The sequence below is a fragment of the Blastocystis sp. subtype 4 genome (genome assembly GCF_000743755.1).
Source record: "Blastocystis sp. subtype 4 strain WR1 chromosome Unknown seqid_0038, whole genome shotgun sequence".
NCBI lineage: Eukaryota > Bigyra > Opalinata > Blastocystidae > Blastocystis > Blastocystis sp. subtype 4.
In genome coordinates this window covers 1-21,938 of record NW_014569509.1, presented here as the reverse complement: position 1 = coordinate 21,938, position 21,938 = coordinate 1, and the positions used below count along the sequence as shown (strand labels likewise).

At 40.1% G+C, this 21,938-nt stretch overlaps 10 protein-coding genes across 10 annotated transcripts; 7 read left to right on the top strand and 3 right to left on the bottom strand.

Moving 5' to 3' along the window:
* Positions 1-1,204: 1,204 nt before the first annotated feature.
* On the top strand, positions 1,205-1,894 carry JH06_3586 (hypothetical protein; the record flags this gene model as incomplete). Its single annotated transcript, XM_014673521.1, has 3 exons — positions 1,205-1,253; positions 1,285-1,788; positions 1,818-1,894. The coding sequence occupies 3 exons, from the start codon at positions 1,205-1,207 to the stop codon at positions 1,892-1,894; spliced, it is 630 nt and encodes a 209-aa protein (XP_014529007.1).
* A 1,842-nt stretch (positions 1,895-3,736) lies between these two features.
* On the top strand, positions 3,737-5,446 carry JH06_3587 (hypothetical protein; the record flags this gene model as incomplete). The annotated part of the gene is made up of 1 exon (XM_014673522.1): positions 3,737-5,446. One exon carries the CDS (start codon positions 3,737-3,739, stop codon positions 5,444-5,446), a length of 1,710 nt encoding a protein of 569 aa, XP_014529008.1.
* Positions 5,447-5,480: 34 nt separating this feature from the next.
* On the top strand, positions 5,481-6,829 carry JH06_3588 (hypothetical protein; the record flags this gene model as incomplete). Its single annotated transcript, XM_014673523.1, has 6 exons — positions 5,481-5,586; positions 5,620-5,753; positions 5,785-5,821; positions 5,854-6,032; positions 6,062-6,143; positions 6,174-6,829. 6 exons carry the CDS (start codon positions 5,481-5,483, stop codon positions 6,827-6,829), a joined length of 1,194 nt encoding a protein of 397 aa, XP_014529009.1.
* Positions 6,830-7,291: 462 nt separating this feature from the next.
* JH06_3589 (translation initiation factor EIF-2b beta subunit) lies at positions 7,292-8,701 on the top strand (the record flags this gene model as incomplete). Its single annotated transcript, XM_014673524.1, has 8 exons — positions 7,292-7,316; positions 7,352-7,451; positions 7,484-7,541; positions 7,573-7,660; positions 7,692-7,765; positions 7,797-7,925; positions 7,956-8,393; positions 8,426-8,701. The coding sequence occupies 8 exons, from the start codon at positions 7,292-7,294 to the stop codon at positions 8,699-8,701; spliced, it is 1,188 nt and encodes a 395-aa protein (XP_014529010.1).
* Positions 8,702-9,122: 421 nt separating this feature from the next.
* JH06_3590 (cell division cycle protein 27-like protein) lies at positions 9,123-10,645 on the bottom strand (the record flags this gene model as incomplete). The annotated part of the gene is made up of 5 exons (XM_014673525.1): positions 9,123-9,155; positions 9,185-10,285; positions 10,315-10,387; positions 10,418-10,556; positions 10,588-10,645. The coding sequence occupies 5 exons, from the start codon at positions 10,643-10,645 to the stop codon at positions 9,123-9,125; spliced, it is 1,404 nt and encodes a 467-aa protein (XP_014529011.1).
* Positions 10,646-11,880: 1,235 nt separating this feature from the next.
* On the bottom strand, positions 11,881-12,322 carry JH06_3591 (hypothetical protein; the record flags this gene model as incomplete). Its single annotated transcript, XM_014673526.1, has 4 exons — positions 11,881-11,934; positions 11,962-12,039; positions 12,070-12,211; positions 12,243-12,322. The coding sequence occupies 4 exons, from the start codon at positions 12,320-12,322 to the stop codon at positions 11,881-11,883; spliced, it is 354 nt and encodes a 117-aa protein (XP_014529012.1).
* An 85-nt stretch (positions 12,323-12,407) lies between these two features.
* On the top strand, positions 12,408-12,927 carry JH06_3592 (ribosomal protein L11; the record flags this gene model as incomplete). The annotated part of the gene is made up of 3 exons (XM_014673527.1): positions 12,408-12,488; positions 12,519-12,709; positions 12,741-12,927. 3 exons carry the CDS (start codon positions 12,408-12,410, stop codon positions 12,925-12,927), a joined length of 459 nt encoding a protein of 152 aa, XP_014529013.1.
* A 3,895-nt stretch (positions 12,928-16,822) lies between these two features.
* Positions 16,823-17,128, top strand: JH06_3593 (hypothetical protein; the record flags this gene model as incomplete). Its single annotated transcript, XM_014673528.1, has 2 exons — positions 16,823-16,970; positions 17,001-17,128. 2 exons carry the CDS (start codon positions 16,823-16,825, stop codon positions 17,126-17,128), a joined length of 276 nt encoding a protein of 91 aa, XP_014529014.1.
* Positions 17,129-18,095: 967 nt separating this feature from the next.
* On the bottom strand, positions 18,096-18,851 carry JH06_3594 (hypothetical protein; the record flags this gene model as incomplete). Its single annotated transcript, XM_014673529.1, has 6 exons — positions 18,096-18,263; positions 18,294-18,471; positions 18,503-18,581; positions 18,613-18,684; positions 18,716-18,792; positions 18,823-18,851. 6 exons carry the CDS (start codon positions 18,849-18,851, stop codon positions 18,096-18,098), a joined length of 603 nt encoding a protein of 200 aa, XP_014529015.1.
* Positions 18,852-19,745: 894 nt separating this feature from the next.
* On the top strand, positions 19,746-21,330 carry JH06_3595 (ATP-dependent DNA helicase; the record flags this gene model as incomplete). Its single annotated transcript, XM_014673530.1, is given in 7 exon segments — positions 19,746-19,821; positions 19,851-20,116; positions 20,147-20,296; positions 20,327-20,436; positions 20,448-20,562; positions 20,593-21,000; positions 21,031-21,330. 7 exon segments carry the CDS (start codon positions 19,746-19,748, stop codon positions 21,328-21,330), a joined length of 1,425 nt encoding a protein of 474 aa, XP_014529016.1.
* Positions 21,331-21,938: the final 608 nt, after the last annotated feature.

Below are 21,938 nucleotides of genomic sequence, written 5' to 3'. Positions count from 1 at the left end.
TAATATTGCTCCTACTCAACCACAAACCATGATCGTTTCAGATTTAATCCTTTGGATCGCAGAGAGATCAGCAATCCATCCATTTCTTATCTGTTCCAGAATGCCGTTTTCTTTGGAATCCAAGATACGACGCTATTTTGATACCCGATTGATTTTCGATTCATATTATTTCAGGAAATGGATATTCCGTTTTCTGCCGTTGATGTTGGGTTTGAGGTAAAGAATGAGGCATTCCCTTCGGAAGGTACATTGTTTTGCGTTAGTTTGATTCCAGAGAAGGTGGTTGTAGATGGATTTTCCTTTCCTAAGGCTATTCCAAAGCCCATCTTTTTGGAAGAGAGTTCGTTACAATTTACTAGGTAGATAGACTGACTGTTGTGACATGTAGTGATTTTACGGAAGAAAACAAAAGAGATTTGGTGAAATCGTTATTACCTTCTTATCATACTCCTGATCATTGTATTCTTATTCCTAGTTCACATATTCCAAGTGTAGGAATGATTTTAGGGTGTAAGTAGTAGCCAGAGTCCTTTTTGTCGCTTCGTGTAGCCAAACCCACAGAGATCACGTTTGATGAATCGTTTTATTGTGATTTTAGAGAAAAGTTAGAGTTATGCCAGAGGCAGTTGAGTCAACTGAGTAGCAACAAGGAAGCATGCATTAGAAGAGGAGATACAGAGACTCTGAAATCTATCAATTCTAATATGAACACACTCTGGGTAATTCTATATCAGTGGATTCATCATTAGACGGATATTATTCATCTTCAGCTTCAACTTCAAGTGACATCGGATTATAGTCAGCCAAAACTGGTATATCTTAAGGAGCTTCATTCGTTCGTCAGTCTTTTGATGGAATATGAAGATCATTTGAGGACTGGAGACTCTTCTGAGAACTATCCAGTAGAGCAGTTGAAAGAGGATATTACTGTTTGATTTGCATTTATGTATGAGTTATAGACGTTACAAGAGTGTATAGAAACCTATGAAAGTGGACCATCTGAGGAGACCGAGTTGCAAATGAAGAAAGTGTACTATAGTATTCGAATGCATTATTATCTTGTTTGATTCACTATTCTTCTAATCAGAACAAGTAGATCACTTACACTCTTGAGAGTGACACTTATCGACATCATTGATGGAGACAATGCAAACGGGGATTCCCCAATTCTAGCGGTTCGTCCATTTCACATTCAATATATGAAATGGCCGAAACGTCGCAACTTCCTTCTGTTCAACGGATTCAGAGAGATGGTAGAGCCGTGATGATAGAATTCATGGTTAGGAACGTTTCGTTGTTTTTTGGACTCAACGATGAATCCAAGCAACTTTACAAGTGAAGTACTGAATTCAGGAACTAATGAAGGACAAGGAATGGATATTGATATGTGTCTAAAGATGCTTTCCATGTATCTCGAGACTATTGATGTTGATTTGCGTGAAGTTGTTCTCCAGAACCAAGGGCGCCTGTTTAATGAAATTAGTGATATTGAACAAATGAAAAGCGAGTACAAGCGAATCACAACTCGTGTGGAGTCCATAACGAACCAATTTAATTCAATTCGAAGCGAAGTTGATTCTGTTTGCAAGTCAGTTAATGAGAACTCTGCTCGTTTAACTAATTTCAATAGTGTAGTGCTTCTATTACGCCAAATCACAGTCTTTCGGTCAGGAATAAAAAAGATTAAGGGTTTCTTAATTGAAGAGAATCCAACCCAACGTGCGTGGTTGAGAGCACAAAAGACGTTCCAGGAAATCGAAAAGGTGTATATCGAAGGTCATTTGGCAAGTAAGATTCTGGGATTCTATAGACTGTAGATGTTCAGTGTCTGAAGGAGGATATCGAATACTTTTCAGGTATTCGAGGAAAAATCCTGGAACATGTGAAGAAGTGAATTGTCTGTACCATGAGTCTGTTTGTAAGGAAACAAGAGAGTCAATGGCGATGGTTTTCACATCCGGATTGATAACCCGTTGCATTGTAAGAACCAGAAGCCCATCCTCTAGTCTGGCAGCGATGGTAGAGACGTCACAATCAACAGGCACTTCAATTACTCTACGGAAAGGTCCATTTAACCGTTGCTGTAGGAGATATATATCACTATCACAAACAATCTTCTTCTTTCGCTTTCCCTCAAGGATAATGCGATTATCTTTTACTTCAATCTTGATTCGATCTTTCGGAATACCTGGTACATCACAAATTAATACATATTGAGACTGTGTCTATCGATTACTGATAAACAAGAAGATGACCTGGATCAAATCGAGCATTAAGGGAAACCGATCTCGAGCTTTCTTTTCACTACAAAATCATGACGAAAAGACATTCACACTATTCAAGTCGTGATCTTCCCACCGTAATATAGCCAAGTTCATCATTATCAAAGAATGGATTTGAAGCATAATTCAGGATCGACATGGTATTGAATAGATACAACGGTATTTGTCCGTATTCATGGAATGCTTCAAATTTGGACTATTTTCGAAATTACACAAATACGACATTCTTGGTACTAGTAGAATTGGATTTCTTCATGAAACAAACAGTATCATCTAAATACGTACAAAAGGACCAAATACCTGTCGATAGGGCCATCCTTTTCCATTTCTGGTACACTTTGAGTTGGTAATACTATTCAATCACTCGCATCTCTTAGTCCAACAAAGGCTCTACATCAAAAACAGAAGGATCATCAATAGAAGGAATAACTGACGTATAGACAGTAGAAAACACAGGTTTTGCATCCTTTTCACCAGCAATGTGATACTCATCCACTCTTGATGGATCTATGTTCAATATATCCACAACCAAATACTATTAGACCTCGAAGAAATGGTGAGATCAATATACTGTCGATGACGCTGATAATTGTAAAGCAGGAACCCAGTATCGTCAATGATTTTCTCTTTCTAATGTAAACTGGAACAATGAAGCACTACAATGAATTTGACCGTAGAGGGGAATTCGGGTTCGGGAAATTGTTCTCCTAAATAGCTGTACTCACAAAGTTCCTGATCATCAATACGTTCAATCCGTACTTCATAATGCTATGCAATTAGTTCCTCAGCGAAATTGCTACAGAAGCATAATTTCGGATCGTTGTTATCTTGACTCCATTTTCATTGGTATGGTCAATACGAGCAGCCTTATGAATACGATCATAATAAAGCAGATAGCTCTTTTCACGAGAAGGATACTCAGAAGTCTACAGATAATTCTAATAAATGTAAAAGAGACTTTAGGTGTCTGATAGGCGATTGTTTCAAACGTCGCTGTCATTACGTCTGGAAAGCGTATCAGTTCGGAATATGATACTGCGGACAACAGTAATAGAAGGAAGAAGTGGAAGTACCATAAATGAGACATGAAAGAGTAGGATTGTGAATCAATACACGAATGGAATCTATTGGATATGTATGAATGCTCAAAATGAGTTGTAGTGATCTATGAACAACATGAGTAATAATCCCAGATTTGGAACTAAAAGAATCTGTGCAAAGACTAGGATTCAATAAGGGTAAACACTAGCGGAACAGGAACACATGATTGAAACACAAGACATGTGAAATGCCAACCATGTGTTTTGACCCAACTTGAATAGCTCCACAAGGATGATTGTGTGTAAATACTGTCCCTTGCTCAAAAACACTCTATGAACAATATGATTGGTTCTCCACAAATCGGGAGGTTTTTCTCTGTGGTGAAACACCAATGCAGATTATTCTCTGTTATCATGCAAGACGTTGAATCTTATGGAATTGTGAGTGCGGAGAAGAAGAGCACCATGCTGAAGGATCGTATCATCGCCTATTTGGCTGTTCTGTTGACTCTTCTGTCCTTCATCTTCAGTTGTATTGGACTGAATATGGGACGTCAGTCTAGCTTGGAGAAGACTCTCTATACCTTCTCCTTCCCTTACTTCAATCAGGTCCCCAAGGTCGAGACTGGAATGGTTGTGTCGCTTGATGAGAATGGTTATGTGTTCACAGGTGCTGGAACTACTATCTCTCTGAATGTCACTGTTGCTCCTGCCTATTCATTTAACGATATCCGTGTCTGTGCATTCACCAATAATATCATTTTCGCTGGATCCAAGGGCCAACTTGTGGCTTACGAAATTTCCTATGATGATATTTCCATCGAGAACGGCGTCCACCCACTCAGAACTTTGGACTCAGGTGAGAGTCGTAAAGTGGAATCTCTTTACAAGATGAACAATGATACTCTGGTGGTTGCTGGAAGCGGTGAGTTGCTCCCGATCAAGGTCCAGGTCATCATCGTAGATGCACACAACTACAAAATTACATTCGAAGAAGGTACTCCCTTCTCCTTCACTACGAATGCTGACAAGAGTTTTTCGTACTGTGATGAGCTCCACGACTGGGATCACATTGACTCTAGTATCATGATGGCTTGTACATGGGAAGAGGGAAATGACCTTCACACCATGGTCGCCAAGCTCAGTCCGGACTCGAAGTCTTTCACAAAGGTTGATGATACAATTTATGGAGAAACACGCCAGTTCCATGGACTGGCTGGTTGTGGACTGAATGGATATGTTGTGGCTACTGTAGGACCTATGAGAAATGAGTCTCAGCATATTGACGTGGGTCCAATCCGTGTGGCCTATGTGGAGATTGATCGTAACAGCAAGTTGCGTGTGAGTCCCTTCAAAGAGGTGTTTTTTGAGTGGTCTGTTGGTTTCTTCAGTATTGATAATGTGGGTCCTAATGGTGCTGTGATGTGTTATACGCGTGCTGCTTCAGGTGGTATCAACTGTATGAGTATGGATGTGACTCATGGTCCTCATGGAGGAGTACAGTTCGGATCCACTGTAGTTGTGAGCAAGGGAGGTTCTGCCATTGATGTTCAGCGTACTAAGATGCAGGTGATCAATCGCCGCACATTCGCTGTGATGTGGGCTGATCAGAATGTTGGTGGAGCCCTTTCCTATCAGATGGTCACTTTCAACAATGCTGGTGATATGTCCGTGAACGGACCTGCCTTCGTGATTAGTCAGAGACATAGACACCAGCAGGTCCATCAGCATATTGTGGGATGTTCAGGAGTGGATGACTACAAGTCGTTTATCGTGGAGCTTGTCCAGACTGATATTGAAGCAAAGGCTTACCTGCATACTGCATATGTGTACCCTCGTCCTATTGGTATTGCTGCTAAATCCTTTGCTGGAGGCAACCAGGTGCAGTTCGGTGGTCTGTGGAAGGTGAGCAAGAAGGCATTGAGTGCCATTCGTAGTGGTAAGCTGAGACCTGGTAGTATGTATTATACCAACGATCGTGGTATGATTCTTGAGGCTGGTTATGCCCATCGTTCTTTCGGTATTAACTATGTCAGATCTCGTAGCGATGAATCTCTTCTGAGCTTGAGCAACCGTGTTGGTATGGCTATTTCAGAGACTGAGCTGCTCCTCAAGTTTAATTAGTCGAATCGACTCTTTCTGTTTCTTTAATACAAACATGTATTATTTCTATTCTTCTGACAAAGAGGTATGTTTGTTTGAAGTACCTTTGGTCGCAATTGAAACCAACTGCAACCAAATATACACCATTTTATCTTTAAATGGGTAGGTACTGGAGGGTGTTGGCTAAAACATAGCTGCATTGAATCCAAATACGCTTGCTGGTTATCTCGTGAGTTCTCTTGTGGGCATCGTTTTTGGCTTTGTCATGAACAAAGCACGAGTGATTGAGCCATTAGTCATCCGGGATCAGATGGTAATGTCGCGGTTTGTTCGTATCTGGAGAGAGATCTCATGTCTAGGTCATGTTGAAGTTGTTTCTAACTGCATCGGCTACAAGTAATAGAAACTCGTGAATATTTCATTCATAGGTGCCCTATCCTTTGCTCTCCTTTATTTGTTTAAGAAAACACGTTCAAACGTTCTGACTTGTCAGAACAATATGGGTTCCCTTATGAACCGTGGATTCCTCCCTTTCATTGTTGGAGGTCTTCTCTTGGGAGCTGGACTCGATATTGCAGGAACATGTCCTGGAATGGTTTACGTGGAGGTATGCTTAGAAGCGTTAGTTCATTGTAGCTTGGAGCCCTCGTTCAAAATAGCTGGTGGACAATTCTGGGATGTTTTGTTGGAACCTTTATTTACATCCGTCTTCAGCCATGTTCTCATTGAGTTTCATTCTGAAGTGTAGGGATTGAACGTTTGTCAACAACGTCTTCTCGGTATCCCAAAACGGTGATGGAAGCAACTGGAATAGATTATCGGATTCTTGCTATTCTCTACGCCATTCTTCTGTATGTCGTTGTTGCGGTTGTGGAGTATTTTGTACCATGGACACGAGAGGTGAAGGCTTCCGAAACCATTTCACTCCGTTCCTATGCTTGGAGTCCCATTGTGGCAGGAATTGTGATTGGTCTCCTTCAACTACCTCTAAATGGTCTTCTTGGGAAAATGATAGGAACTTCCGTATCCTATATAACCATTCTGGCTCAGTTCTGTTCGGGAAATAAAGAACTCGATTCCAATCGCAACAACTGGTGGCAAGTCTTCCTAGCTGGAGGGTCAGTACTAGGATCCTTTATCTCCTCTTTCTTGTATATGGGAGGTGTTAATGTGTACAATCCTTCTGTTCAAGGTGTTCATCCTTTCATTGCCTTCGTGGGAGGCGTGTTGTTGCTTCTCGGGGCAAAAACGATGAGGGCCTGTACAAGTGGTCATGGACTTAGTGGAATGGCACTTCTGGTCATTCCATCCATTGTTGCTACTTGTTCCATTTTCGCAGGAGGTATCGCCACTGGACTTTTACTGAACAAGTTCATCTCAAGTGTTTCGTTTCAAACAGAATAATTACGCTTTGATACATACATATTTGCTCCGTCCCATACAATCACATACTCTACAGAAGAATACGTCACTACACCTTATTCTCCCTCCTTTCCTATTACAAACGATTCGACGAAGGAGTGTTTCTCCGGAAATATCACTGTTTGTCAGCATTCCCGCATCCTACACAAATGAACTCACCAACAAGAAAGTGACAAGAATGCAATTATAAAAGGTCTCTCTCAAAGATTCTAATGTTGGATCGTCGGTAAAACAGCCCTCTTTCTACATACTCACTTCTCTCTCTATTCAACTCACCTTCGTGTATGTATTGGATTCTTGATTCCAAACAAAACGTCCCAGTTCGGATTGGAAAGAACTGTCCATAATTGTGATTCTTGTAAATGAAACCATGGAATCCAGATTGATGCCCTGTATCTATATTCAATTACAAACAGAATCTGGGTCCAAATAATACTCAAGAAGATGACAGCGCTTCCATTAAACAACGGTACATACTCACGTTAGGATGAACATCATAAATAGTCAGTCATTCCAAAGAAGAGAACGATCTTCGCAAATGGCTTGGAAGAAGTGAGCGTCTTCTGGAGGAATATGATGCATTCTCAGTAAAATTGCAGCGACGGTGGGAGATGGTGAGAAAAGCGTGATGGATAGCGAAGTCTTCTCAGCGTACGATGCAGCGAAAAAAACCTATGAGATTCTTTTTGAAATTGTGGGAACTGGTTGACAGTCATGACTTGTAGGTGGAGAACTTTCCTATTGTCAATTACGAGGAATACCGCAATAATCTTCGGTTGCTCGCTTATTCTCTTTTGAAGAAGCAACCCATGTGTACTTGGTCTATGTTATTTGTAATCTGTAGCTCTTTCCATTATCTCGGTAATTCCTCGATGTATTCACATTATTGAACAACAGACATTTGATTTATACATTGAAGTAGGTGTAACAGTGGATTATCATTGGTTAGGAACAGAAACAGCAGAATCGTGTCGGTGTTGTTGAAGGCTACCAAGACTCTCTCCTGTCGACAGTTTCATCTTCTGTTTCTGTGGATACGTTGTATGATCGTATTCAAGATAAGTTGGGATTGTTAGAAGTGTGTATCGAATTTCTCTCTGATCGATAGAATATCAAAGAGGTGATGCAAGAGGAAATTTTGGATGATATTGAAGAAGCGAGCCAGAAGATCTGTGAGGAGAGTGAACACTTTATCAACAATGGAGAAATTATTCTGACGTATTCCCGATCACGGGCGGTTGCTGCGTTCCTCACTCACGCGAATCAGGAAATGGAGGGAACGGGAATCGATGTGATTTGTTGTGAGACATTTCCTAGTTTGGCTGGCCAGTCGTTTGCAGTGGAATTAGCAGAAAAGGGTTTGCGGACATCATTGATCCACGATGCCGCCTCGTTTACAGTGATGTCTCGTTGTAACAAAGTGGTGATTGGATGTCATGCTGTTCTAGCTAATGGAGGAGTTCTTGTTCCATCCGGAGGATCCAACCTCGTTATGGCTGCAGCCCAATTTCGAGTACCTGTGATTGTATTGAGTGGAATGTACAAGGTATGACATGAACCAATAAGATTATCACATAGCTTGTTCCACTCTTTTGCTCTGATCAATCTGCAATCAATGACTTCTATTCTCCTTCCACAGTAATTCCATATGCACTTAGCGATCAGGAATTACGTCAGGTGGATATTGTGAGTCCAGTATACGATTATATTCCGCCTGAATATATTTCGATTATTCTAACACCAAAGGGAGCATATGCTCCTTCGTATGTCTTCCGATTAATGAAGGAGTGTTATTCGAATGATGATATGTTGCAACCACTCAATATTCGTTTTGATAAGAAGAGTAGTGATTAATACTTGTTTGTTGGCATTTCCATTATACCATGGAAGAGAGTTCTGAACCCTGTGCTACTGAACTTGAAGATCGGTTGTCTTTTTTGCGAACCCAGGAACAGCAACTTCGAAAAGACTATGACAAATGCATTTCCTGGAGAGTGCGTGTATGACATGGATCTGTATCAATTATGAATAGTACTTTACAGCTTTCACGTTGTTATCGGTTCCTCTGAGTATTTGGACAAAACGATACTCTCCCTTATTTGCTGCTGCTGTCTTAGGGTCTGGTGCTGATGTATGGGAAGCCAAAGTGAAATGTGGAAAGATTGCCGATCAGGTCAGAGACATTGTCCTGTTTCATTAATAGTTGGATGATATTATTGTTGAAAAGGAACAAAAAGAACAACTACTAAAAGAAATGATGTCTTGAGCTTGTTTCTTATTCTTCAAATTGATAGTCTTTTAACATTGTCTAGATCAAATAGAATTCACAGTTATTACCATTATAGCATGCTGGTTCTGACTATCCATCTTGGCTGCCAGAAAGAGAAGTCGCTTGCTCTCCGCCATATTTCCAAGTTCATGATAACACTGGGCCATATCCACATACACAGATACCTCTAGACTGCTCTTGGATAGGACCTTCTCATACACCCCCACAGCTGATTTCCACTGCTTTTGGAGCCTGAATACTTGGGCTTGAAGAAGCAATAATTTCACATCTTCTGGTGCCACTTTCAATCCTTGATCCAAATGACGTTGAGCTTGAGATATCTCTCCTTGTTGAATGAACGATTGAATGAGTCTACAGAGACCGCTTACGCAACCAGGATATAGGCGAAGAGCTTCTTCATAATGACACTGAGCTGTGGAAGAATCTCCTTTCAAAGCATAGCAATCCCCCAGTCCCAGCCACACACGAAACTCGAATGGAGAAAGACGCAATGCAGCTCGAAAGGCATTCAGTGCTTTGTCTGGCTCCCCACAAAGTAGACGTTCATCTCCCAGCAACTGATGTCCGTATGAATAGCGAGGAAAGGAGTGGGTTAACTGATCTAATATCCCTAAGACACTACCTTCTCCACGCAAGGAGGCTAGGTTTGCATGAACCACAGCTGCTTCCTTTGCCTCAGGAGCAATCTGAGAGACTCGTGTCCAAAGAGCAGCGAGCTCCTTTTCACGCTTTTCAACAAAGAGAATGGAGGAATATCGATCAACACCTTCGTTCCACCATGGGAAGATGTGTTGTAATGTGCTAAAGGACTGACAAGCTTTAGAATAGTTGTTTTCATCATACTCTGAAAGAAATCGATAGTAATAGTGAAGTGGGGAGGATGAATACGGAATTGGGAGATGTCGAACCAGTGCCGAGTGCTGAATTCCAAGCAGATGAATCGACTGTAGAGAAGATGAGCTATTAGATCCATCCTCCTTCTCTTCAATGTTTACACCCAATTCATGAAGAGAATGACGGACAGATAAAAGAAGAGGATCCTTTTGATAACTAGAAAGGTAAGCTGTTTTTGCAAGATCCGTATAGCCCAGTTCCGAAAGCACATCTCCCATCAACTTGAAGAATGGGGCATCCATAATCGCTTCATCCTAGACTGATGAAAGGATAATACGAATACATCAATATCCTGAAGATAGGAAAGCGCTTTGTCGAACTCCCCTAAATGAAAGAAACATTTTGCCAAAAGCAGACTACAGTGACAATTATTAGTCAAATAATACCAAGATTCTCGTTTTGGACACTGTTCGAGACAAACAACACAACGACGATACTCCTTCTGCTGATATAAGGCTCTAGCGATCCACAAATTCCATTTGGAGTCCGGACTCAGGACATTCGCTTCGATACAGAGAGTAATCGCTAATCATAACCCAAACGACACAGATCCCACCATCATCAAATAACTCATTGGATATGTACTGTTTGATACGAGTCTCAAGATCATCCATAACGAATGAATGGGATTAATTGAATGGGATTAATTGAATACAATTGGTTGTAAGAATTATTATGATTGTATTAGTTATAAGTAAATTAATTCTAAATTGTTGTTTGGTAGAGATATTAATTCTAGATCATTATTATTGTGGATGGTTAGAAGTGATTAATTAATTCCGATTGCCTGGAATACACAAGAAATGATCATCGTAATAGGTGATGTGATGTGACACGAAAGAGTCATTCAGTTGTGCACAACAGCATCTATTATGTTCAACATGCTAACTCTTGTGTGATATCCGAATTTTCGGTCTAGTTCTTAGCTTGAATTGATTAAGTGAGCCGAGCATCTCAATCATACTCGAACTGTTTACTCTTTCACATCGGATGATTAATAATCCAGTTAAATTCCTTTATCAGTGAGTGATGGAGTGTCAAATTCAAATTCAGTCGTATCATCACTCTCCTAAATCACTAAGTCTATCCTACTGTAATTGTAACATCTTCCTTGAATGTAGATAGAGAAGGGAGTCTAATCTATCAATATCATTACCACTCATCTCTTCAATACATGATTCTCTGTATCACTCCAAGAGTCCCCATCTATTCTCATTATATACAAAACGATTATTGGCAATAATGTCTGAGTTCCATCGGTACTTGGTGTAGGTTCTATGTTGTGCCTCTTGGTTGCTAAGGATGCAACGTATCTAAAGGTGTGTAAGCAATTGATTCCGCTCATCATCTATAGTGATACATTGTCTTTTGTACTAAGTGATTGGAGTAATCAGGGAGATAACGAGAATACAGAAGGTAAAATGACTGTAATGGTTCATCTGATACTGTGTAGGTAGTTTATATGATCCAAAGAATCATCTTCAACACATATGTCAAACTTTGAAACGATTCTAATTATAAACACATGTGGGAATCATCTAATTTGGCTATCAACCATTTATAGTACCCAAATTCAACACTCCATCCTCAGTTTATAGAAGTGTATCCCTAGTGAATGATTCAGCGGATAGTCTGAGCTCCTGAAAGAAATAGATTCAAGGCACGGTGATCACAAAAAAAACATAATTCCATAAGGATACACAGTGGTCAAGAGAGATACTCCTACCTCAATAATTGTTTGCTAAATCACTGAAAATGGATACAAAATCCACTCACACAGATATACAGAACGTTTCTCAACCAACATTTATGACATCGATTATGGATACATAAACAATTACAAATACACTCACCCCAATCCAGCAGCAGCAATCCTTGGTATATCGTTGTGATCTGTGAGCTTCTCCAGTTTTGCATTCATCTCCTACACATTATCTTGAATACCATATCGTACATCAACAACCTCTTGATACGACATTTTGGAACGCTTTTCAATGAAATCCTTCTCCTATCCATAATATCGATACTAGAGTCAAACTTTCTGTTTCAGGCGTTCATCGAAGCGTTTCTCTGCTTCTGTTCTATAATCTTCCACTGGTTCTACCGGGTGATAGTTCTTTTCCTCTCCAGGTTTGACAATCAGTTTTTCCAGCTTTGCACTTGGCTTAACACTCTTCTTTCTACAATTCAACGTTACCAAGCAATCATCACTTGCTCTTCTTTTCTTTTACAGGAAGAACACTTCCTTTGAACTTCAGCTTGCTGCTGACTACTTTCTTGTATTCATCCATCGATAGAAAACAAGTGATAAATGAGGCGCAAAAGCGGTTTTTTCGGGAAACAGACCGAATTGGTATAATTCTGTATTCAGGAAGCATGTCGAAGCCAGTTGTAACGGCATGCATTCGTCTTCGTATTGCTGCGCAGCAGGCAAAGCCTTCTGCCGCTATTGGACAAGTGGTGGATTGGACGGAGTTTTATGCATAGGCATTGGGTCCATTAGGGATTAATATGCGTGATTTTTGCAAAGATGTCAATAATGCCACTTCACAGTACGTTCCTGGTATTCCGGTTCAGTTGACATTAACTGCTTATTCAGATAACTCATATCATTTCGATACGAAGACTCCTCAAACGTCTTGGTTTATTAAGCGTTGTGCAGGTATTGAGAAGGCAGCGTGAGATAATAAGGAGAAATTGAGTTCTTAGACATGAACCAGGACATGAAATTGTGGGAGAGGTGACACTGAAGCAGATTTATGAGATTGCGAAAGTGAAGCAAACGGATCCCAATTTACGTTTGATCCCTCTAAAGAGTATTGTGTCACAGATTATAAACTCAACCAAGTCAATGGGCATTAATGTTGTTAAGAAGCGAGCAGATGGAAAGGTGTAGGTCATTTACATTGTTTGTTGGTAGAGTTGGAAGCTTTAACAAACAGATAAGGCAATCCGTAAACGAAGAATGGCTTGTACTTGCTCAGGAGGGAGTTGAACCCTTGCATTCTGACAAATTGCGTCCACATCCACCACATTGATTGGTACACTCACTAATATTGACATTAATTCAATCGTCTTGAGTTCATCACAGGAAGTTGAACCCATGGCATCCATCAGAACACGAACAAGTCTCCGCACTAACAGTCCCCCACATTCAGTGAACCGATTCTGTAGCATTTCTTGCATCCACTGATTACAGATAATTGTCCATTTCATCTGGTTTACATTGTCGAAAGCATAGTCACAAGTAACAGGACACACAGGAATCGAAGTGATCGATGGAAGCAACAGTGGCTGTAGAAGAAGTATATCATACTCTTCAGGTGAGAGGGTATACGAATACCGGGTGAAATCACGATGAACAGCTTCTCGTAAGGGATGTTCTATTCGCTGTTTAAGAATGTTTGTAAGGCGAATACAAAGGTTCTATCTCACAGAGAAGAAAGAAATAGTACATCACAAGAAAAGTCATTAAGACGAGTTAGGTATTGTTGCAAAAGAGAAACACTATGTTTGATAGAACTCGATGATTCAACCTGTCAAAGGATTGGAGAATGGAATCACTCACATCCAACCAAGTACATGGAGATTCTTGGTTCATCGTATTCTCAATAGACTGTTGAAAAAAAGGGAATAATTGGGGAATAATAGAAGGAGTGTTGATTCTGGTGATTTGATCCAACTGGCTGGCAGACTGGAGAATGAATATCAAGTCACGAACGAGATCAATAGAACAATATGGATGATCAGAAAATGCGATTGAGAGATTTAACAGAATAGAAAACTGATGAATGGAGCGAAAAAGTGTCTGGATAGGAGAGGTATCCAATGAAAAGGGTTGTGTTGATACGAGAAATGCAGATAGAAGAGATAACGATTCATCGCATAAGGATTTGGTATCTTCAGGTAGGGAGTGAAGACGAATAGGAAAAGATCTGTGGATGAGATTGAATGAACAGTACAACGATTCTGCAGAATTGATGACGGATTGACAGATATGAATCCGGGAGGAATGGAGCAAATTCGTTTGAAACGCTCGATAACACCACTCAAGACTCTGTATACAGTCCTACACTTTATTCAACTATAAGATGGGCACATTCCGCAGGGTTTGAAGTTCATCCAAGGAACAGATTCCCATGAGTTTCTGAATGTATGAAGAGTACTCGATAAGAGACGACAAGTCATCACGCAAAAACGAGGAAATATCAGCTTTCAGATTCTGCACCTACAATGAACGAATCTCCCCGTTTATACAGAGTTCTCTTCTAACAGCATTGCTTCAGTTTCTCGACGACAGATACTCTCTAAGTGGGTGCGAATCTCTACAAATCCTTCTTTCGATAAATATTCGATCATTACACTTTTGATTCCGTTCTGATTGCATATGTCTACAGTGACATGACATATGAACCATTTACCCCAAAAATTATCTGGAAAGATACGTTGGTCCTTAATATATGATTTATACGTGTTGATAAGCGTCATTTCGAGTTTCTTTTGACAATGCTCAAGCATCTATCCATAAGAAGTGTAATTTAATACTACTTGTTTATACAGCTCAACATCTTTTTCATCTGAACCCATAAGAGATTGAACGAAGAACCTCATGCCTTGAAGATGGTGTTGAGCAAGATCGAAATGTCCTTCGGAGAGAGCAACATGGAATTCTTGCACATGAGAATGAAAATCACTACTCATAACAAACGAATGGGAGAAACAAACACAGAAAGGTAGAAAACGACGTTTAATCACCTTCTGTATACATGAAGTTGTCGTTGAAACGATATAGAGTACATTCTTAATATACGGATAATAGTCAGTAATGGCAAGAGTCACAAGTTCACGTTCAAAAGAACCTGCAAACGTTCCATACTGTAAGACATCTCGATCTCGAATTTCTTTCTTTGCATATCCACTAGGGACAACCAAATAGTAGAGATTAGTGGAATTGGCATTCAATTTAACAGAAATAAATACCACTCCACTCAAACACTGGAAATCGGTCAATTCCATGGCCTTTTCATTGGCATAACGACATCGTTTCCAATGTCGATATTTCAACTGATCAGGAGAAGTGGATTTGTAAAAGAGAGAAGAATGGAAGACCGATGCTGTAATATTGGAGATGGGTTTGGGATCCGAAAAAGCAGTTACCCCCATCTCGTAGAACATATGATTTATGTCCTTGTTAGAGCTGAAAGATGAATCAAATCGCTGATCCACGCTTGAGGCTTGAATGAGTTGTGGTTTGACTTGACAGCGTCCGCAGACAGCTCCAAGACACAGCGAACTCGTTCGAGGCAGAGAGAGCGAGTCGTCAGATGAACTACAAATGAGAACGGTGGAGAAGAACCACTTGACGAGATGACGGTCTTGATAGAGAAGAGAACGCGTGCATGAGGAGGATGGAAGGACATAATATATAGGAGAGGAAGTACAGGGCATATGAACAACAACACGATCTACTTGAAGAGAGAGATGAAAATAATACCTGGTAGAAGTGCTACATCCAGAGGAGATGAACATAAGACCGTATCAGTGAGAATGAGAGGAGTATGAAAATGATAGATTTTGGAGATACAATGTCGATTGACAGAATAACCAAGCAAAATAACTTCAGGAGAAGAATCGAAGAAGTAATCGAGTCTGCAAATCCATCTCTCCCCTTGACTTGCTTTTGCAATTAATATACCATTTGATAAAATGTCAGTTACTGTAACATGAGTCTGATTTACCCCTAAAAACACAAAAATGAGAATTGACTCATTCCCGGCACGCCCAAACACAAAGTTTTCCTGCCGTTCCATGTGGAGATCAAAAACATCACAATCTACTAGTAACAATTCCTATCTAATCCTACACAAACTACTAGCGCCGATCGCTATTTCCTCTCTTTCTAGAAGATGAAAAGGAAGCAACAATACAACGAGAAAGATAACCCTTGATAGTCATAACGAGGAAGATAATAAGTATCATGCAATACCATGATATAAATAACTCAGGTTTCATGGTCTTTCAACAGAATAGTGTTGATTGAATTAACTAACTCTATAAGGCAGAAAGTATCTTCGAAACTCAAGAATAGTGCGTTCCCTAATGATGAGACCAATACAATGATGATACCTAAATATGTTCTCCTTTTACATCTACAATAATATTTCCTATTTGTGGCTCAAGTCACAAATCGTTTATTCTTTTGCCAAATGCCGCAAATTGTTACCTTTTTGTCCCTCAATGAGCAACTCGCTGGATATCGTCGTAATTGCCATTTTCATTTGTGAAATAGACATGTGAAGAAGAGATATCCAAGTGGATACCTGATGCCGTCATATCAAAGGATCGGCTGAATATTTCTAGTTCAACCTATTGGAAGAGATGACCTATAGATATTCATCCATCAGAAAAAGCGTTTTGTTCCTTGTGCAAGTATCTGAAGTCCTGTCCTACTTTCTCTGAGTTAGTTTTCTCATCAAATCATGTACTTTCGTAACTGTGACTGTGATGATAGATTTCTGAAAAGTGTCTAAAAGCACTGTGTTCGGTAGTCAAAGTGAATCAACGAATTGTATATTTGGATCTATCGTTATTCTGTATATCTTTCATGAGATATAGTGATAATGAGTTTGATGAACATGCTTTTTCCGTTCTATGTTCAGCTATTGCTAAATCTTCCGTAAGTACATTGATTCTTGATAACACAGGGTACACATTGCTTTTCGTTACGATATAGTCTGACTCCAGAGCTCGTTAGTTCTCTTTCTTCTCTTTCTTCTGCTAAATCATTGCAGATGCTTTCTTGCAAAGACAATTCACTGGGCAATGAAGGTTTTCGTCATTTGGTCTTCTTCCTTCGCCGTTGTTCCTCACTGAGTTATCTCAATGTAGCTCAGAATCATATCACAGGAAAGATTCTCCCCATTATTGCTGATTTCCTGGGTATAATTCGATTATTGCTATGATCAGTAGAAAATGCCTCTTGTATCAAACGGATAGATATCTCAGGAATGTTGATGGAACCTACTGTCGTTGAATTATTCAAGAAACTATCAGGAATGACAGGATGTGAACTCATTCTCTCTGAGGATACGGAGTAAGTCTGATGAGAACATTCAACCTGAGGAATCAACTATTGTTAGAAGAGCAAACAAAACTAATGAAACAGCTTGCTGTGATCATTAGTGCATTGGCTAGTCTTGTGGGCGTTTCACCTCCTGAATCCATCATTCTCTCTGAGGAAGAAGTGAAGACGAAACTCCAGTACGAACAGTTTCCTTCATTATTTGCAAATGCTTTCAAGCAAATCGAGTTGTATATTAGGAAACTCTCTGTTGCAAGGATAGAAGAGGATTCGGTGATTCATATGATCGTACAGAATTTGGAACTCTTTTTGTCAATTCTGGAAATGCCTCCAGTAGTATTGAAGATTTGAATGAAATGAATAGGTGAATCATTCTGTGGAGGATTTGACAATCGAATTACCAACATCACTCCTCACAACAGTAGGTCGAATTGAACGATGCGGAATAATCCGTGTTTGTATTGTATCATTACTTGCTTGTTTGTTGGGCACGGATTATTCCGTGGTGATTGAAGAGTATTTGAAATGGAACATAGCCAATCGAGTGATGCAATTATTGTTCCAGTTTCCATGGTGCAGTGCCTTGCATCAAGCGTGGATAGCCTTCTTTACAGCCTGCTTCCAGAGTAAGCAGTCGCTTCTGTGGAAGCATGTACTGGAAGAAGATGGCTTTGTGGATGTGGTGACACAAGCGGCGCAGAGGATAGAGAGTACACGTTGTTCAGAGACAGAGGATTACGTTGGATATTCTAGTGCGGTGATTGCTCTCTGTCTGATCCTTCAAAGAAACGAGGAGAAGAATCCAGATTTGTGTGAAGTATTATCAAAACAACATGGATGGGATTTACTGAAGGGTACTATAGAGAAATGGAAGAAACGACAGAATGCGTTTGCTCATTCTGATGACTTCTTTGTTTGTTGGAAGAGTTTGATTCTATCATTGAACAATATGGATTCCCTATTCAAGAACAAACACTTCACAACTACATAATACAACAGCCACATCCCTTTCTTTCTGCATTGGGACTCTGTGCCCTGTTTCGTAGAGCCACCTTAATTGCACGGTCGAACACCTCCTTTAGTCCATTCTGAGTCTTTGCACTACACTCCATATACGAATCAGCCTGAATGCGTTGAGCCATCTTCTCGCCCTACCGATTAGATTCCCTATTCATATCAACTTCCTCAGGACTCACGGGTTCACAATTCTTTCTCGTTAGATCCTTCATTGCCTCGGCATCATTACGAACATCAGCCTTCAGGCCAACCAAAATACAAGGAACTGGGACCTTTGTATTTTGCCAGTGGTGACTAATCTCAGGATGCCATTTCTTTTCGATATTCTCGAAAGAGACACGACTACAGGATCAACAACAGAACAAATTCAAACTTATCAATGGAAAAACAGAGAAGGAAGATATCTGTTCGAGGATAACTCAAGGGACGCAAACGATCGTAATCTTCCTGTCCTTTCCAATGACAACAAATAGAAAAAAATACCTGCCGTATCCCACAATCCCAGACTAATAGGTTTCTTATCCACCATGACAGAAGCCTGATAATTGTCAAACACTGGACATTATTCATAACGATCAAAATGTACCAGTAGGAACATAGTCACTTGGAAATGTATCCGTAGCATACGAAATTAGCATGCAAGTCTTTCCTACTGCACCATCACTATACCTTAGGCCAAAAAATGGTGGATACCCAACAGTAACACACTTTACTCCCTCCATTACAAATAACTAATTGTGAAACCAAATCTGGAAGAAACTGGATAAACCTCGAAAGAAAGTATTTATCTGAAAGGACCTAATTCTGCATTCTATTGAAGTATAAATTAAGGCCCTTTTGGTAATGCGGATTATTGTTTGGCTATTGATAGCCATACTGTTAATCGGAGTTGGGATGAAATCATAAGACTATTCCATCTTGTTCCTTCAAGGTGGAATGAAGATATGAGTCGATGAAAATGAACCGATTTCTCTTGTTGAATTCATATTGTCAAATCTACACATCTATATGGTGAATCAAGTGGAGTCATCACTCTTTGTTAACCATCCATGAAACTATCTGAAGATTGTATTCCTCAGATCTTAAAATCATCTGTAAAGTCGGTTGTTACCTGCTCGTATCATGTTCAAGTAGCCATGGAATCGATTGATTACGAATAGTGTATTTGTATCAAAGACAATATATCTAAAAAGAAGGATGACATTGTGGGGTTAGAATTGAGATATCGATATCATGGCTAGATTCTTCTTATGGGACGGGAAGTCGTATGGAGATTTCTTTATTACATCACGTAAAATCAATGACCATATACTTTCTTCGACTCGGGAAGGCTCTATTCTCGAACTCCATACTTACTCCGTCTTGAAGCAAAACCCGCCTCTCATTTTTCTTCGTAGCTTCGGAGTAGTTGAAACTGTAACATATATTATGAATACACCTCTGTCTCTGGAAACGCTTCCTAAGCCGATTACTTTGCTTGGATTTGAAAGCTATCTTTCAAGTATATCCAAGTTATTTGATACGTCTGTGCCTTCAACCCGTAAGCGGGAATCCGTTTCATCAACCGGCTATTCTTTGTCTCTCAATTACGAAGACAAGCGAATGTATTTTTTTTCATGGTGAAAATAAAGAATAGTTGTGGTCCTCAAACTCCTCCCATTTCTACCGACATTCAGTCGATGCATCCAATTGGTTTGTATTCAAGGTTTCCTGTCATCTAGATTTTGCTCTTCAATATGTTTTCGGATATTCCAGCTATCGGGATGATCAACGCGACATTGTCTGCGCTGCTCTCTCTAAGCGAGATGTCTTTGTTCTGAAGTGTACAGGAGGAGGCAAAAGTCTTTGCTTTCAGATTCCTGCAGTTGTAGATAAGGGTATCACTGTGGTATTCAGTCCTTTGTTGTCGTTGCTTCAGGATCAAGTCGAAGCATTACTTCACAGGCCTTGTGGAGGAGTTCCTTGTGGCTTTTTGTCATCTGATTGTGTGAGGTGTTTAGTGAGAATATGAGAATAGAGTTCCCGAATGCGGAAGAAGTTAATGAGTATTCTGGAGTGTGGAGGGAAAAGTGACACAGGAGTTATGATGAAACTCCTCTATATAACTCCCGAATATTATGTAAATAGTCGTAGTTTGACTTCTCTCCTTCATTCATTGAATAAGCAGGTAGACAAAAGTGATCTCAGTAATGATTAGGGGAATCTCGCTCGGTTTGTTATTGATGAGGCTCATTGCATTTCTACGTGGGGACACGATTTCCGACCTGCATATCGTCAGTTGGCGAAATTACGAATGACATTTCCAAAGTACGTACTAGAACACGATTTAATGGAAGTGTTCCAATCATTGCCCTCACTGCTACAGCAACACCCGAAGTCTATGAGGACTGTGTCAAACTGCTCCATATGCAACATCCAATCAAATTTCAAAGAGTGATAGAATTGTATTCCTATAAGGAATAGTCATTTAACCGTGGGAATCTGCGTTATGAAGTTCGTCCTCGGATCACTACTGTGGATCTCAAGAAGAAATCAAAGAAGACTTCAGGAACGACAACTTATATGGACGAAATCTTGGCTTATTTGGATAAGCATTCGAAAGACACGGGAATCATCTATGTATTGACACGAGAAGAGGCAGAGAAGACAAATGAGATTCTACGAGAACATGGTATTCAATCAGCATTTTATCATGCAGGACTCACAGGATCACAACGAATCTTAGTCCATCAACGATGGTGTGAGAATGAAGTGCGTGTGTTATGTGCTACGATCGCCTATGGAATGGGGATTGATAAAGAGAATGTGCGTTTTGTGATTCATACATGTTTGGCTAAATCGATTGAAGGTTACTACCAAGAATCAGGACGAGTTGACATGTTCTTAGTCATTCACATATAGGCAGGACGGGATAACAAACCAGCAGATTGTATTCTCTTCTATCGGCCGCAGGACTATGGACGAGTAAAGTCGTTGATTCTGTTATCACAACGTCAGTTGCATACATCACGAGCCATTGTTAATCAGCAATTGCAGCAATTGAAGGAGATGCAAGAGTACTGTGAAGCTACCACTTGCAGAAGAAATGTTTTGGTGGAACACTTTGGAGAGACTTGCAAGCAAGAGAGATTGTGTGATGAAGAGGGATGTCAGGTGTGTGATAACTGTTTAAAGCGAAGAAAACGGTCGATTGTTTGTTGATTAGCAATGGAGGTGCATTGTGTTGAATAATTGGCATGATAGAGAGTGAATCATTGGTATGGAGGGCACGAACAAGGGAGGATTGATGAATCTGATTAGTGAGGGATATCCAACATTGTCTCTCATTGCTCTCAGTATCAACAATCTCCGATTTGTTCCTCCTCAATCCAATCAACACTTCATTGGAGTACTCAATGAACCATCAGTAATGGGAGTGGTGAAGGGATAAAACTGTTCTTGTTATAGTATCCATCTTCAACAAACACATAGACATTTGATTGTCTCACTCTTTATATCCTGATAGTGGTTTCATTATTACAAACAATCAAAAGAATTAAATAGCTACCTGTTTGGATTCCTTGGCGACTTGATTACCAACCTTGGTAGTCTTGATTGTTTTTTTACCCTTCACTCCACCAACTGTTTTCGGCTTCTTTCCCACTCTTACCAACAATATCACGATAACAACAATAATCACAACCACCACAACTACAATCACTACAATCACTACAACTGACATGCAGAATCCAGAAGCCTTATCCCACTCTCCATCTTCAGTTCCTAACTTACAAGTACGCTTTTGGGTACCAATATAACTACCCTGAGAT